Below are 12,758 nucleotides of genomic sequence, written 5' to 3'. Positions count from 1 at the left end.
CTAGCAAATAGACTAATGACTAGGCTTTATCTTCTCTACCTCATAGTCAAGGACGACTATGATTTCAAGAGAGAGGTAATGTCATAATAACTAATATCTAATTCTCCTAAATGATTTTTTCATGTTAAACTGGTCATTTAATATGGGGAAGTACCAGGGGAGAAAAAGCTAGAATATTGGTAAGGCTAGCGGATTGGTCACAGTAGGGATCCAAAGGATGGAAAATAGGGATCCAAAGGGGGGCCATATTCAAAAGAGCAATGTGCGTGAATGGTGCTTCAAAGACCTTAGACTTTAGCCCATTAAGAGTTCCAAAATGCTAAGGTTCCAAAATTCAAAGGTAAAGTCCAAATGGTCAAGCTTAGCAGAATTGGATACTTTTGTGAAGACCATAAAGTTTTCACATATCGCTAGATGGGAGGGGGCAAGCCCTAAAGGTAGGGGAAGAGAGAGAAGAGGTGAGAACACACACACACACACACACACACACACACACACTCAACGCTTCCCTTTACACAAAGGGCATAGTGGACACATGTCACGTTCCTAGCCCAGTTGCCCCCAAAGTGCATTCAAATCCTATTGATGGCCATAGAGGTGGACCAATGAGAATTAGGCTAGAGTAAATTTAGTTTAATTCATTTAAAAAAACTTGAGAACCAATAGAAATTAAGATCTCTAGAAGACTATTGGACAGTCTACCAAGGGGTCCAATGAGCATTCAGCAGCCCAATGGCTTGCCTGATTCCTATTGGCCAAAAGACTAAGAGGTCAAATGAGAGTTTAATTGAATTATTTAAATACCTAAATCTCTCACTAAAGGGGAAAGAGGGACACTTGTCACAAGGCTCTCTATTTGACCTCTTAGGCTAAGCTTGGCATGAGCCAATGAGAGGCCATCAAGAGGAAATAGCAAGAGGGGTCGACCAAGAGAGAGAGGGGGCTGATTTTTGCAATGCATTATCACACACATACTCACACAAGCTCATGTGTGAAGTAAAGAAGACTATCTCCTTCTCAAGATTTAATGGAAAGCTCATCATCTACTCCAAGCTTGTGAGAAGGGAGGCCTATACCAACAACTCTTGGCTTTGTGATGCAAATCCAACCAATAGCCAAGCTCCAATGCATGCTCATCTCCTCTACCATGCTAATTACTAAGCTATGCTAAGCTATTCAGAGTGATTATGTGAGGAGAAATACTTCTTTCATGTAAGAATACTCCTTCTTACTCTAGATCTATTTTCATACCCCGCTAGCTCTCACCATATTTGAAGGTGTGTGAGGTCTTGGGTCTGAGACCGTGAGGGAATTGATGTTGTGTTTTTCAACTGTAAGCTTGGTGCTTGAAGCTTCCATCTTCATTGCACCCGCAAGTTATTGAAGGAACACAAAGTATTGTATTGTAAATATGTCTCCCTTGATGGGGGAAACCTATAATACAAAGCCTTTTGGAGGGGAGACCGGCTCCAAGTACATCCGTTGCTCTCTCCATCCAAGCACTCTTGCTATGCTCATTAGGAATCTATTCTTAATGAAATGCTCACTATGTCTATGTTATTTTGCGCTACACACAAGTTACTAGACCATTAAATGTTACATAGTCTGTCTTAGAAACAATTATGTGCATGACATAGTGGGCATTGGTGATGAGTAGTTGTTGTGGTTTGCTAATGGCTTTAACTTCACTTTGAAGAATGTGAGATAGGTTCCACAATTGATAGAAAGTTCGATTAGCAATGGGCAACTTGATGATGAGGGTTATCATACCTCTTTTGGAGATGCTTCCTGGAAGTTGTCAAGGGAGTCTTTGATTGTGGCAAAGGGTTTCTAATATGGAACTCTTTACACTCTACATGTTGCTTGTGTTACAAACAATGTTACATGTATAGTCAAGAAGCCAAATACCTCTTTGTGGCATTGCCGGCTAGGAAATATGAGTGAAAAGGGAATAAAAGCATTGTCTCATTTGGGTTATTTATCGAGTCTTGATTATTCTACCTTTAAGGTGTGTGAGCATTGTTTGCATGGTAAAACAAATGCAAAGTCCTCACAAAGAAAGTGGCTATAGGAGAAGTGAGCACTTAGAGTTGATACATAGTGACATTTGTGGTCCTATGCCTAGTGTCTCATTAGGGGATGCTTTTATTTTTCCACATTCATAGAAGACTATTCTTGCAAAGTTTGGGTTTATCATCTTAAGTACAAGGATTAAGTGCTTGATGCATTCCAAAAGTTTGTTTCATTAGTTGAGAACCAGAGTGGAAATAAGGTCAAGTGCTTACACACTGACAATGGTGGGGAGAATGTTTCAAAGTATTTTCAAGAATTTTGTGATTCAAAGGTAATCAAACATGAGTTGACTGCTCCTTGCGATCCTCCACAAAATGGTGTTTCAAAGAGGATGAATAGAACAATACTAGAGAAAGTCAGATCTATGTTGTCTAATGCCAATCTACTTGAAAGGGTTTTGGGCAAAAGTAGGCAGCTCATCTCATCAATAGGTCACCTAATCATGTGTGCTAGATGAGTAGTTTCTAGAGATGCTTTGGTCTACAAAGGTTCATTCTTATGAACATGTTCACGTTTTTTGTTGTGAAGCATTTTTCATGTTCCTAAGAATAAACATAACAAGCTTGACCCCAAGTCAAGGAAATGTATATTCTTAGGTTATGGTGAGTCTGGTGAAATGGGATATTGTCTTTGGGATCTCAAAGCCAAAAATATTGCTATAAGTAATGATGTGTACTTCAATGAGTAGAAGATGCATAAGAAACAGATACCTACTATTGAGGTTTGACATGTGGTGATTCAAGAGGATGGGATAGTGCATAACATAGTATGTAATGTAGTTGAACAAAAACCACAACATGTGGAAAACCCTCCTATGTTAGAAGAAAGAGAGGAACAACCTAATGTGCCAGAGTTAAGAAGATCTACTCGGGTTTCTCGTCCTCCTGAACGTTTTGTTCCATCTCTTGACTACGTGATGTTGACAAATTGTGGTGAGCCTTCATGCTGTGAGGAAGCTATGTTTGTAGATATAAGCTTAAGTGGACATTGGCTATTCAATCCAATATAGATTCTTTGTAGACGAATGACAATTGGGACTTGGTACCTCTGAAAGAGGGCATGTAAATTCCTCCTTGCAAATGGGTCTACAAACTGAAGATTGCTTCCATTGAAGACATTTGCTGTTGGTAGCTTGATGTATGTCATGATTGATATAGGTCCAAACATTGCATTTGTAGTGATAGTAGTTAGGAGATACATCTAATCATGTAAGAAGCATTAGGAGGTGGTGAAAGGAGTGATAAGATATTTGACCGCTACAAAGGACAAATGCTTATGCTTTGGAAACAAGGAGGCATGTGTAAAAGGATACACAAATGCTGATTATGTAGGAAATGTGGACAATAAAAGGTCCAATAGTGGATATGTTTTCACATTTGTTGGGGGTGCAATATCATGGATATCTCATTTGAAGGATTGCATTGCTCAATCAACCATTGAGGCAGAATATGTGGCCACCTTTGAAGCTTGCAAAGAAGCTATTTGGCTTGCTCATTTAGTGGGATATTTGGGCGTTAATGCTGAGATTCCGATATTGCATTGGGACAATCAAAGTGCTATTCAACTAGCACAAAATCTTTTGATTCATGTAAAGACAAAGCACATTGAGATTAAGTATCATTCCATTCAGGAGATGCTTGAGGACAAGTGTATCCAACTTGTCAAGGTGCACACACATGACATCCCTGCTAACCTTCTCAGAAAGGGTTTACCTTCTGAGCATTTTGTATACTACCATGAATTCGCTAGAGCCATCATGTTCTAATTACCCTTTTCTCCGCTTATTGGCACATCAGCCTTTAAGTGGGAGCTTGTTTGGGATAAAGACCATTAGGCCAATACCATCACAAAATAACTGCTCACTAAGAAACTACTTTGATTTTTCTGTTTATTTGAGGAGTAGTTTGATAGTGTAAACCTGAGCCATGTGTAATCAATGAAAATATGTTGCTTTGGGCTCAAGAGTTCGTGACTTTGCTTATATCACACTAATATGAACTTGTGACTATTATGCACATATTGGGTCAATCAACTTTGGACTAGGAGAACATTTAGGAAATGTCCCCATAAGAACACATGTTCGTAAAAACAATTGTTGTTGGGGTATAAAGCCCAATGTGGTTGCCCAGGTAAGTGGGCGGGCCGCCAGGTATGTACACATATTCTTTTGTAAAAACCTAATAAGAACTCACTATGCTCTACACATTACAGTAGAGCGAGTTCACCATATCATCGTGCTCTTCTTCTCGCACTCTCTCTCGCGTCACACTTTCGCTCGTACTCCTTCAACTGGTATCAGAGCTCAGATCGAGGCTCGGGGAAGCATTTGCAGGTAGCCAGAGTCACCTGCTCAGGTTGGAGTGAGATTCGACAGGCGGAGACACGGCCACCATTCGGCTTCGACAAAGTTCTGTGCAGGCCATTTTCGACTACGTGGTCTCAGCGGGTGCAGATCCGACTCTGCAAATTTGGGGTTTTGGCCTACGACTGCAAGTGCTAAGGATATCGGCACTCCCAGAGTGTTGATTTGTGGCTGTCTACACATCGAAGGACGGCTCACAGTTCTTGGAGGCGTGTCACATACGACACGGGCGCATTTACACACAGATTGTAGGCGACATTCACTAGTTCATCAGGTAGCTTGTGTTTGTTGCTTGATATTCTAGATTTCATCCTGACATTGCAGGTACTTCCACATGGGATGTATTGTCAGAGATGATGTATGTCCGTTGAGGGTTTAATTGCTGGCTGTGAGTCACGCAGCAAACAACCGCCGCAGCGGTTACAACATATAGTGGGAAATTTGTGGATGTATGACTTTGTGGAAAGTCTATGTACTGTCAGATTTACTGCAGCCTTTGTTGAGAGTCAAGTAAGGTTTTATTGAGCTGGGGGATTCTCGAATGTTGAGATCCTTTCGGTGATACAGATCTTGGAGCGATCCCTCGAGCACCCTTAGATAGGCAGCTAGGATGTATTGACTGTGAGTTAGACAGTTGGGATTGCATCTTTGCTTTACTACCGTTCAGGCATTGTCGCAGTCTATGATTACAGGACAGTGAGACAGTATAGTTGCAGGACAGGTTTACCCACAACTTACAGTGTTAGAGAGACAATGGTTTTTTGAGTTGTTTTTTGGTCTGTTTTTGAGTACACTAGAGCCATTTTACAAAGGAGACTCTGCCGAAATTTATGCAGAATCTGAAGCTTTCTTGGTTCATTTGACAGGTTGATATTGGTTCAGAGGTCAGTTTACAGGGGAAACTCTGCCGAATTTTTCCCAGGAAAGTAAACTAATGTGAAGCGTAGCTATGGCTGGATCACAGGACACTGCTCTTTACAATATCAAGAAGCTGGATGGAACCAATTTCCCATTGTGGAAGAAGCAGATTTGGCACGTGTTGGTACAAAAGAAGCAAATAAAACCTATAAAGCTCAAGGGGATAAAACCACAAGATATGGACGAAGATGAATGGAGCAAAATGGATGAATTGGCACTTTCTACCATTATGCTGACTTTGGCAAAAAGCATTTACTTCAATGTAGCAGACGAGATGTCGGCTTATGAAGCATGGACAAAGATGAGTGATCTTTATGAGAAGGAGAGTGCAGCTTCACAGGTATATTGGCTTAAGAAGCTTGTTGACTTGAAGATGAAAGAAGGGACACCTATGTCCAATCATCTGAATGAATTCAACACCATCTACAGTCAGTTGTCAGCTCAAGGTGTCAAGTTTGATGAACCTGTTAGAGCTATGTTCCTGTTGATCACATTGTCGGAAATTTGGGACTCTTTTCGCACAGCTTTGAGTAATTCTGCACCTCCAGATGGTTTGAACATAGCAGGTGTAGAAGGCAGTCTGCTTACTGAAGAAACCAATAGAAGGACAATGGACAAAGGCAAAGGAACAACCTTAGTTATCAGGGGAAGGACCAAAGAAAAGTACAAAGGTGGAAAGAGGAATCAGTCTCGTAGCAAGTCCCGCAGTGCTAAAGGCAAGAGTGACATAGAATGCTACCATTGTGGCAAGAAGGGTCACATGAAAAGAGACTGCAGAGAATGGAAAGCAGAAAAAGGTAAAGAGAAAGCTGAAGACCATGGTGAGAAGAACAAGTCCTCAGTGAAGATTCAAGAAATAAATGTGACAAACACTGTTGCAGAGGATGACAGTCTAGTGTCAGGAGACATCTACTTCTTGAAGAATACAATGGACTTAGCTCTTCTTACAGCATCTGATGGAAATGCACTGAGTGACTGGATTATAGACTCAAGGGCATCACTTCATGTGTCTCCAAACAAGGAGTGGTTTACCTCTTATGTGACCACTAAAGATCATGTTCGGCTAGGCAATGGGCAGACATGTGAGATCTTAGGTGTTGGAGATGTTCAATTGAAGTTTCAGAATGGCTCTTCTTTCACACTGAAGAATGTGAGACATGTTCCCGCAATTACAAAGAGCTTGATCAGCACAGGTTTACTTGATGATGCTGGCTACGTCACCACTTTTGGACCAAACATGTGGAAGATATCCAAGGGTTCGATGACAGTAGCACATGGAGTAAAATCTGGAGGACTTTACATGATTTATGTATCAAATGTCTCTAAAAATGTAATCAATGTAACCGAGCAGCCGAACTTTTCTTTGTGGCATAGCCGGTTAGGACATATGTCCAAGAAGGGAATGGAAATCTTGTCTCGTTCTGGTTATTTACCTGGCTTTTCATTTAATGATTTTAAATTCTGTGAACATTGTCTGTATGGTAAGCAAACACAACAGCCACATAAGCATAAAAGCAGTAGAAGAGATACACAATTGGCACTTGTTCATAGTGATTTGTGTGGACCTATGCCTAACCTATCTCTAGGGGGAGCTTCTTACTTTATGACATTTATAGATGATTACTCGAGGAAAGTATGGGTTTACTTTCTCAAGCACAAGGATGAAGTGTTTAGTCTTTTCAAAACGTTTGTGACACTTGTGGAGAATCAGAGTGGCAAGAAGCTTAAATGCTTACGCACTGACAATGGTGGAGAGTATGTTTCAAAGGCCTTTCAGGACTTTTGTGAGTCAAAAGGTATAAAACGTGAAATTACTGCTCCTTACAATCCTCCTCAAAATGGTGTTGCTGAGAGGATGAACAGGACCATACAAGAGAAGGTCAGAAGTATGTTGTCTAATGCACAACTGCCAAATGGGTTTTGGGCTGAAGCTGTATCAACAGCTGTTCATCTTATAAATAGATATCCTAGCAAGGTTTTACAGAAGGATTCAGTGCCAGAGATGGTATGGTCAGGCAAAATGCCCTCATACAAGCATCTCAGAGTCTTTGGCTGTGAGGCATATACTCACGTTCCAAAGGAATTTAGGAACAAACTTGAGCCAAAGAGTAGAAAGTGCATCTCTTCTAGGCTATGGTAATTCTGGTGAGATGGGGTACAGACTTTGGGATCCCGAATCCAGAAAGGTTATCCGCAGCAATGATGTTCACTTTAATGAATCCAAATATCATTCTAAACCAGAGAGGGTTGAGGAGATTAGAAGAGTTGTCTTCCAAGAAGATATACCTGCACGTGCAAGACAAAATGTCAGGGCTCAAGAGGAGCAAGGACAGGATAGATTGGAACCACAGGTTGTGGCTGAGCCTGAGCCACCTATTGTGCGTAGATATGGACGTATCACGCGACCTCCTGATAGGTTTGTTCCATCTATGAACTATGTCATGTTGGCTGATTGCAACGAGCCTTCATGTTACAAGGAAGCAGTGCAAATGAAGGACTCCGGGAATTGGAAATTGGCCATGCAGTCAGAGATGACAGCTCTGCATAAAAACCAGACATGGAAGCTAGTTAAATTACCACAGGGCAAAAAGGCTCTACCTTGTAAATGGGTTTACAGGTATAAGATCACCGCTCATGATAGTCAGCCAAAGTACAAAGCAAGGCTTGTTGCCAAGGGCTTTAAGCAAGAACAAGGCATTGACTTTGATGAAGTCTTCTCTCCGGTGGTCAAGATGACTACATTGAGATGCTTTCTTGCATTGGTTGCCATATTAGATTTGGTGTTGCACCAAATGGATGTCAAGACAACGTTCTTGCATGGTGATTTAGATGTGGAAATTTACATGCAGCAGCCACAAGGGTTTGTTGAGAAAGGCAAGGAAGATTTGGTGTGCCAGTTGTTAAAGAGTCTTTATGGCTTAAAACAATCACCGAGGGCATGGTATCATAAGTTCCACAAGTTTATGCTTTCTCAAGGCTACAAACGTAGTGAGTTCGATCACTGTCTATATACAAAGAAGGCTAAGGATGTCAGTTGGCTGATCCTTATTTTGTATGTGGATGACATGTTGATTGCTGGCAAGCACTTGGAAGAAATTTCAGCTTTGAAATCAAAGATGGCAAAATCGTTTGACATGTAGAGGGTGGTAGTGCGAGGCATAGTTATTAGTTATTTTGCTGATAATTGTGCTTCTACCATGATCACACATGGAGAAATTATCGGCTTAGTATAACTATGGAGTCCCATTTGCAACTATGGCATTTTCAACATAGTAGCCAGGGTAACCAATCTTATCATTAAATGAAGGTTTTTCGTAGAAGTCAAACGGTGTCTACGCTTGCATGTTGATCGATAATTTCACTAGAGTAGCCATTTTTTTGTCCGATTACCTCTAGGTGCCGATAACCACATGCTATGATTACCTGGCGTGACCATGAATTGCAGGCTTACTAGTGCACAATTATCCTTACGAGGATAACTATGCAGCGCGTGACCATTGCCTTAGGTAGTCACAAATGGAGGGTTGGAAATTGGAATATGGAACTTGGACTCCCTCTTATGATTGGACTCCCTCACTCTCTCTCTCTCTCTCCCTCTCTCATCGGAATCAATTCTTCCCTCTCTCTACACACGCCCCCACTATCCATAGCTTGCTCCTCTACAGCAAATTGTTGGCTTGGCGCTTTCTCTCGCACACACGCAAAACCCACTCGTTGACGCGACTGATACAGAAGCATGAGCTCTATGGCTCTGTTGTTACCGTGCTTCATTTTTGTCGTTGCAGCTGCAGTAGCAGGGGATGACGACGCAAACTGCCTGATGGGGCTAAAGGCGTCCTTTGAGGAGGGCGGGGCTAATGAGAAACTGAATGATTGGAAGCCAGCGGCGCTGGCAAGCCCGTGCTCTAATCCTTCGACGAGCTTTCTGCCTGGCATCACCTGCAGTAGCAGTCGGGTCATCTCCATTCTTCTCAACTCATTCAATCTCGCAGGTAAGCCCGCTTGAGCCCATTTTCAAATGTGCCCCCTACTTTCTAACTCATAGTAGAGAGTGATCTGCTACATCTGGGTTCCTTGCTTGCCATCAATATGGCTCCCTCATGTGAGTCAGGCCCTTCAGCTTCATGTGCTTTAATGAACATCAGGAGCCCGTTCGAAAGCACAGTGAATGGTTGTGTACCCATCAACATTTCACAGATGCCTCACTGACATTTGAGTTCCTTGATGGCAGCAATTGTATTTGAAAGGTTTCTTGTTTGCGATTTACGACACTCTTTGCATGCAACCTATTGTGTATTGCTTTAGGTTTTGCAGGTTACAAATGAAACTCCGTCACAGCAAGGTTTTGGATTTCGGGTTGAATCTTTGTTGATGTGTCCAAATTAAACACGATCAATCATCCACTCACATGTGACATGTATGGGGGCATATAAGATGGTGTTACAACTTCTGTACAGCTTCAGCCTTTGGATGTTTAGTATATTTTAATTGCCATTGCAAGAGGCATGATGCAATACGTTTGAATGTGCTTAGTAGAGAAAACGGAAGCGTGACTGTTGAGAGTTGATTTCAAGGTGAAGTTGGTAGGTTGTCGACAAATTGGGTAAGCTCTCAGAAGATATTGTCGTTGTAGGTGCAGGTAGACAGCTTTGTGACTTCCATATTGGCTGCTACACGAAACGATTTACCTTTAACTGTAGCAGGAGATGGGTGTGTTTTAGGGGGTAGCTGCATTCGACAATCGTCATTATTAACTTTATCTGATAGGAGAGCTTGTGGGTGTTAGCATCAGTGTGGTGGCTGTTGCTCAGTTTCGAACAATTGAGCAAGTTTGTGTTGTTAATCTAGTCTTCTCTGCTTTGTGCAGATCGATGGTTTAAGAGGCCTTTTGTCTTTTTTACAGGTACCCTCTCGCCCTCCATAGCCAATTGCTCGGACCTTCAGACACTCGACCTTTCTTCAAACTCGATTACTGGGCCTATCCCTAGCAGCATTGGTAATGTCTCCAACCTTGTGTCGCTGAATCTTTCGTCAAATCTCTTCTCCGGCTCCATTCCAGTAGATCTCAGTGAGTGTCTTTATCTCAACAATATTGATTTACACAAAAACCAGCTCTCGGGTTCCATTCCTGGCCAACTCGGACTCCTCACAAGGCTGAAGGTTCTGGATGTTTCGAACAACAAGCTGTCTGGCCAGATCCCTTCGTCTTTGACAACCCGCTTCAATGCAAGTGCTTTTCAGAATAACAAAGATTTGTATGGGTATCCGCTGGAGGAGCACGCCAGCCATGGTCTATCGGTGTTGGCCATTGTTGGAATAGGACTTGGCAGCGGTGTTCTTAGTCTTCTTGTGAGTTCCTTTGCTGTCTGCGTCTGGCTTCGCGTATCGGAGCATGGCTATGCGGCACAGGAGGGAAAAATCTCTCAGCTTGTAACAGAGTCATGATTGGTGCCAGCATCGTCCACTTTCGTCTCAGTTTTGAGCATAGAAGCTGTCGTCTTGCTCTTGGTTTTCAGAATCCAAGATGGTTTTTCTTGCAAAGCAGAGAGATGCTGATCTTGAGTAAACGCTTATGGAGTGTTCTAGGTGCTGGGCTTGCAAATTTTCACATCATGCAAGGATACAATGTGGTGATGGCCGGCTGGTGGAAGATTTGTGAAAATAGTGTTGAATGACACCTATGGTTTGGTACTCCTTACCAGGGTCTTTCATGTAAATGTGCTTGTCCGATCGTTGGACACCTTCTTTCGCAAACATGACAATGCACATTCTCAAATCTGGGTCAAGTTTTGCAGAGAGTTCCCACACTCGGCACGTGACACCATGGCTGCAGCGAATAGCTTTGGAGCCTCCTTATACCTGGAGAAATCATCCCAGGAGTCTAGCTAGATTCGAGGTTTGTCCACTGTTTTGGTGACAAAGGTTTTACTTTCGACTTTTGAAAAGTGCCAGGTTTGGAGTGGTTCTTCATGTCTTACTCATCACTGAATATTTGGATTTGGGATTGATACCTATGGTTTGAAAGTTGCGAAGTCTGGAGTGAGTTCTGAAACATTTATCATTGTTTTGAACATGATAACAAGCTTGTTCTGAGCAGTCACCCATGATGCCCTTCAAGAGGGGTGAGTATACTAAATTGTATCACTTACATAGTTAATACGTTTGGGCTATTCTCGTTGATTGAGGGAAGAAACACTGTGTACTACTGGGGGGGCATTGCTTGGGCTTTTTGTCTGTTTTTTCATTGTGTGTCAAAGCTTTGGTTCTTCATTTTGCATGCTTTACAACAGAGGTATAATGAGGTGTCGATCGAAACTTATTTTGAAAAACGCTTCCCGGTATGTATGTGGTGGTTGTAAATAAGGTGGGAAATTATGTGTTCAAGGTGTGCAAACCTGGTAAGGTTGCTACATTTTGTTGGTATCTCTAAGAAAGTTCTTTCGATGAGGAAATGAGGGAAGTGATTGCTCATTGTGTCTGAGCACAAAAAAGCGCAATGCATAAGGTAAGGATAGGGTCGAAGCAGATAGGTTATTGGGCTGGTTAATGCTGATTGGCACGGACGAAGAACTGATTTATGACATGGTTGTCTCTCGTCCTTAAGCTTTATGACCTGTCTGATGAAACTGCTCCAGGACAATAACCAACCAACGGGTTCTCTCTGACCTAATGTTGACCATTGTGTTTTAGCATTCTATGGAAAAATGAGCTGCTTTGCGCTTTTTACTATTGGATGATTTTCTGTTGCTTGGCTCTTGGTGTATCTAGGCTTTCATAATTGACCTTCTGAATGGTAAATATGGGGATCATGTATACTAGATTTTCCGAACAAATGGTTTCTTGTGTCTGAACTTTTGGACATCCATTATAGCCTATTGATCCTTTTTAAGGTTTCTTGCCCTCCTATAATGGTCCTTCTGATTTTACTTGATGACTTGGACCTTTGATTCATTTGTGCAACCCTGGTCATATACTTACTCAAAAGTACTGTGTATAGATAGTTGTCTTATCTTTCCTCTCTGTAGGTATGGGCAATTGTTGCTCACTCCTCTTAAAAAAGTACAGAAGAAAAAAGTCCTTGTTTTTGTCAATGCTACTCTGAGAGATTGGGAGCAAACTAGATAATTGTGTTAACACCACTTCTTTTTGTGTTGCATGCTTGGAAAAAAAATTTAGAAATCAAATGATTTCATTATTTATGTCTGTGTCAAGTTTTGCCAAAAAAAAAAAAAAACAACTTTTCTTTGCCAAATTTTTTTTGACTTAAAGAATCAAATTATTGTATTGAAACAATTATCAAATATCTGACATTGGTTAAAATACCCTAAACAAAATATAGTGAGTTTTTTAAATAAATTGTATGAAACCATTTATTGCCATGTCTATTAAGAGCAGTGCTTGTCTT

At 41.6% G+C, this 12,758-nt stretch overlaps 1 protein-coding gene across 1 annotated transcript; it reads left to right on the top strand.

The window, feature by feature from the left end:
* The first annotated feature begins 8,954 nt into the window (after positions 1–8,954).
* On the top strand, positions 8,955–11,129 carry LOC147459997 (receptor-like protein 44). The gene is made up of 2 exons (XM_086511154.1): positions 8,955–9,345; positions 10,257–11,129. The coding sequence occupies exons 1-2, from the start codon at positions 9,090–9,092 to the stop codon at positions 10,796–10,798; spliced, it is 798 nt and encodes a 265-aa protein (XP_086367280.1). The 5' UTR covers positions 8,955–9,089; the 3' UTR covers positions 10,799–11,129.
* The last annotated feature ends 1,629 nt before the right edge of the window (positions 11,130–12,758 follow it).

This window comes from Adiantum capillus-veneris, chromosome 4 (genome assembly GCF_014529385.1).
Source record: "Adiantum capillus-veneris isolate H3 chromosome 4, ASM1452938v2, whole genome shotgun sequence".
In the NCBI taxonomy this organism is placed as follows: Eukaryota; Viridiplantae; Streptophyta; class Polypodiopsida; order Polypodiales; family Pteridaceae; genus Adiantum; species Adiantum capillus-veneris.
This window is presented reverse-complemented; position numbering and strand designations above follow the sequence as displayed.